We start from the raw sequence: 2831 nt of genomic DNA on the forward strand, positions 1-2831 counted from the left end.
CGAAGGTTCATATCTAACCTAGCAGGACGTTGCCAACCATTCAGCCATCTCATGAAAAAGGATGCTCCATTCCAATGGGATGAAAAATGCAAAAATGCTTTTGATAACATCAAGAAGTACTTGACTAGTGCACCAGTGCTAGGGGCACCAATTCCAGGGAAGCCGCTTATCCTCTACATCGCTGCACAAGAGCGCTCACTGGGGGCAATGTGTGCTCAAGAAATTGAAGATCGCAAGGAGAGAGCACTCTACTACTTGAGTCGTACCTTGGTGGGAGCTGAATTAAATTACACGCCCATAGAGAAAATATGTCTTGCTTTGGTGTTCGCAATCCAGAAGTTGACGCACTACATGCATGCGCATACCATACATGTGGACTCAAAAGCTAATCCAATCAAGTACATACTCTCAAGACCAGTCTTGTCAGGAAGACTTGCGAAATGGGCTGTGAAAGGTCAAGCTATCGCCGACTTCTTTGCTGATTATCCACTACCAGCAGAGTGGGAAATTTCAGATGACCTCCCAGGAGAAGAAATCTTCTACATGGACGTTCTACCTCCATGGCAGATGTACTTTGACGGTGGTGCGATAAAAGACGGAGCTGGAGCCGGAGTTGTATTCGTAACTCCACAAAATCATCTCATGCCATACTCCTTTACGCTCACTCAGTTGTGCTCAAATAATAAGGAAGAATACCAAGCTCACATACTCGGCCTCCAAATGGCGATCGAAATAGGCGTTAGAGATATGGACATCTACGGTGGCTCGAAGCTGAGGGTCAACCAAGTCCTTGGTGAATATGAAGTGAAAAAGGAAGACTTGATTCCCTATCATCAACAGCCATTACAACTGCTGAATCAACTTGACGACATTCATGTTGGTCATGTGCCAAGGAGTGCCAATAAGTTGGCTGACGCGCTTGCTAATCTTGCAGCTACTTTAGCACTGGGGCCAGAAGAGTCTATGAAAGTCCCAGTCTACAACCGTTGGGCAGTATCTTTGCTTGGAGGGGAAGAAAACGTAGATGCAACTAACATGATCTGTGTCTATACAGCTGATGAGGATGACTGGCGCCAACCTATCATTTATTTGTTGGACCACCAAAAATTACCTGATGATCCTCGACACAAGTTAGAGATATGTCGACGTGCCCCAAAGTTCATTCACTATAAAGGGACACTCTACAGACGTTCTTTCTCAGGCCAATGGTTGAGATGTCTAAGCAAGGACGAAGGTGCTGAAGCAATGCATGAAGTTCATTCTGGCATTTGTGGCGCTCACAAATCTGAGCCTAAACTTCATGATCGTGTAAAAAGAATGGGGTATTTTTGGCCGATCAGGGTGCAAGATTGTATGGACTTCGCAAAAAAGTGTGATCCTTGTCAGTTCTGTGCAAACTTCATACACCAACCGCCAGAATCGTTGCACCCTACTGTTTCTTCATGGCCTTTTGAAGCTTGGGGACTTGATGTTCTGGGACCTTTTACTCCAAAGGCTTCAAATAGACACGAGTGTATTCTCGCCAACACTTACTACTTCTCAAAATGGGCAGAAGCCATCACACTCCGGGAAGTCAAGAAAGAAAATGTTGTGGACTTCATTTGAACCCAGATCATCTACAGATATGGTGTACCTCAGCGTATTACAAGTGACAATGGGAAACAATTCTTCAACCATATGATGACAAGTCTGTTGGAGTATGTGTCCTCAACAATAGTGCGATCACATGTTTAAATCTCAAATTAAGAATACACAAGGGATGATTCATTTATATAGTCAACTGATCATCATTCATCGGTAATGATTGGCTAACTAGGGTTTGACATTACTGTCGTTTGACAGTGGTGATTAGTTGATCCCTTAAGGTCACACCTAAAGAACAATTCCCTTAATAGACAAATTGATTAATTGTATGGCAATACAAGTTAATCAATTTCTTAAAAATTGAACAATTCGGTTGTGAGAGAGAATGTTTATATCTTATTGTAATTGGATTAAATAAGATTTATTTGATTAATTAAAATACTTTATTACTAAAATTGATTATTGTTTGTGAAACAATTGAGATAAGAATGAATGGTTAATTATAATTACAATATGTTGTGAATTATAATTATATGACCCATTTTATTTACGTGATCAAGAATCACTAGTCAATTTGTTATATGTAATTTAATTAATTTATAAAATGATATTTATTTGATAAATATGCATTAAATTAATTAATAACATGTAACATACTACATGTGACATATTGTGTGACAAATGACAAATTGACAACAATAAAATGGTAGTTCATTTTATGTGAATGGACCGAAATGGAGGGAGTAGTAGTGGGCTGTGGTTATATTATTTTATGTGATAAGAATAGATTAATCAAACCTACTCTACTTATTTCTTACACACAGACATATTGATAAGAGAAAAAGGAAAAGCAAAAGATGCTCTCCTTGGCCTTATGCTAGCCGGCCATGACCCTCTTTTAAGAGGAGTTTTGGTTCATTTTAGTCAATCCTTCATTCACTTGCATGCATATTTGATATATGCTTCATTTCCTCTCATCTCTCTAAAACCTTTTCTAAATATTCTTAGAAAATCAATAAATTGTTCATCTTAAATTCTAAACATAATATAGGATTATTAGTATAGTAATAAGTATACTATTAGAATTAATTTTAAGGGTACTACTATATTAATCTAGTTAATTAATATACTAGTTTAAGGGATTAGTCTTGGGTGCAATCAAATGAGGATCTCTACATTGGTATTTTGGAGGATCATCCAACATATTATAGCTCAAGAACAAATAAGGAAGGTGTCCTTATTTGTGC

At 38.3% G+C, this 2831-nt stretch overlaps 1 protein-coding gene across 1 annotated transcript; it reads left to right on the forward strand.

Annotated features, from left to right (window-relative positions):
• Positions 1-207: 207 nt before the first annotated feature.
• Positions 208-1605, forward strand: LOC141631474 (uncharacterized). Its single transcript, XM_074444140.1, has one exon. It carries the CDS (start codon positions 208-210, stop codon positions 1603-1605), a length of 1398 nt encoding a protein of 465 aa, XP_074300241.1.
• Positions 1606-2831: the final 1226 nt, after the last annotated feature.

Source organism: Silene latifolia, chromosome Y (assembly GCF_048544455.1).
Source record: "Silene latifolia isolate original U9 population chromosome Y, ASM4854445v1, whole genome shotgun sequence".
Classification (NCBI taxonomy): domain Eukaryota; kingdom Viridiplantae; phylum Streptophyta; class Magnoliopsida; order Caryophyllales; family Caryophyllaceae; genus Silene; species Silene latifolia.

Coding starts and splice junctions, on each gene's coding strand:
- LOC141631474 (XM_074444140.1), top strand. CDS start 208: ATGTGTGCTCAAGAAATTGAAGATCGCAAGGAGAGAGCACTCTACTAC.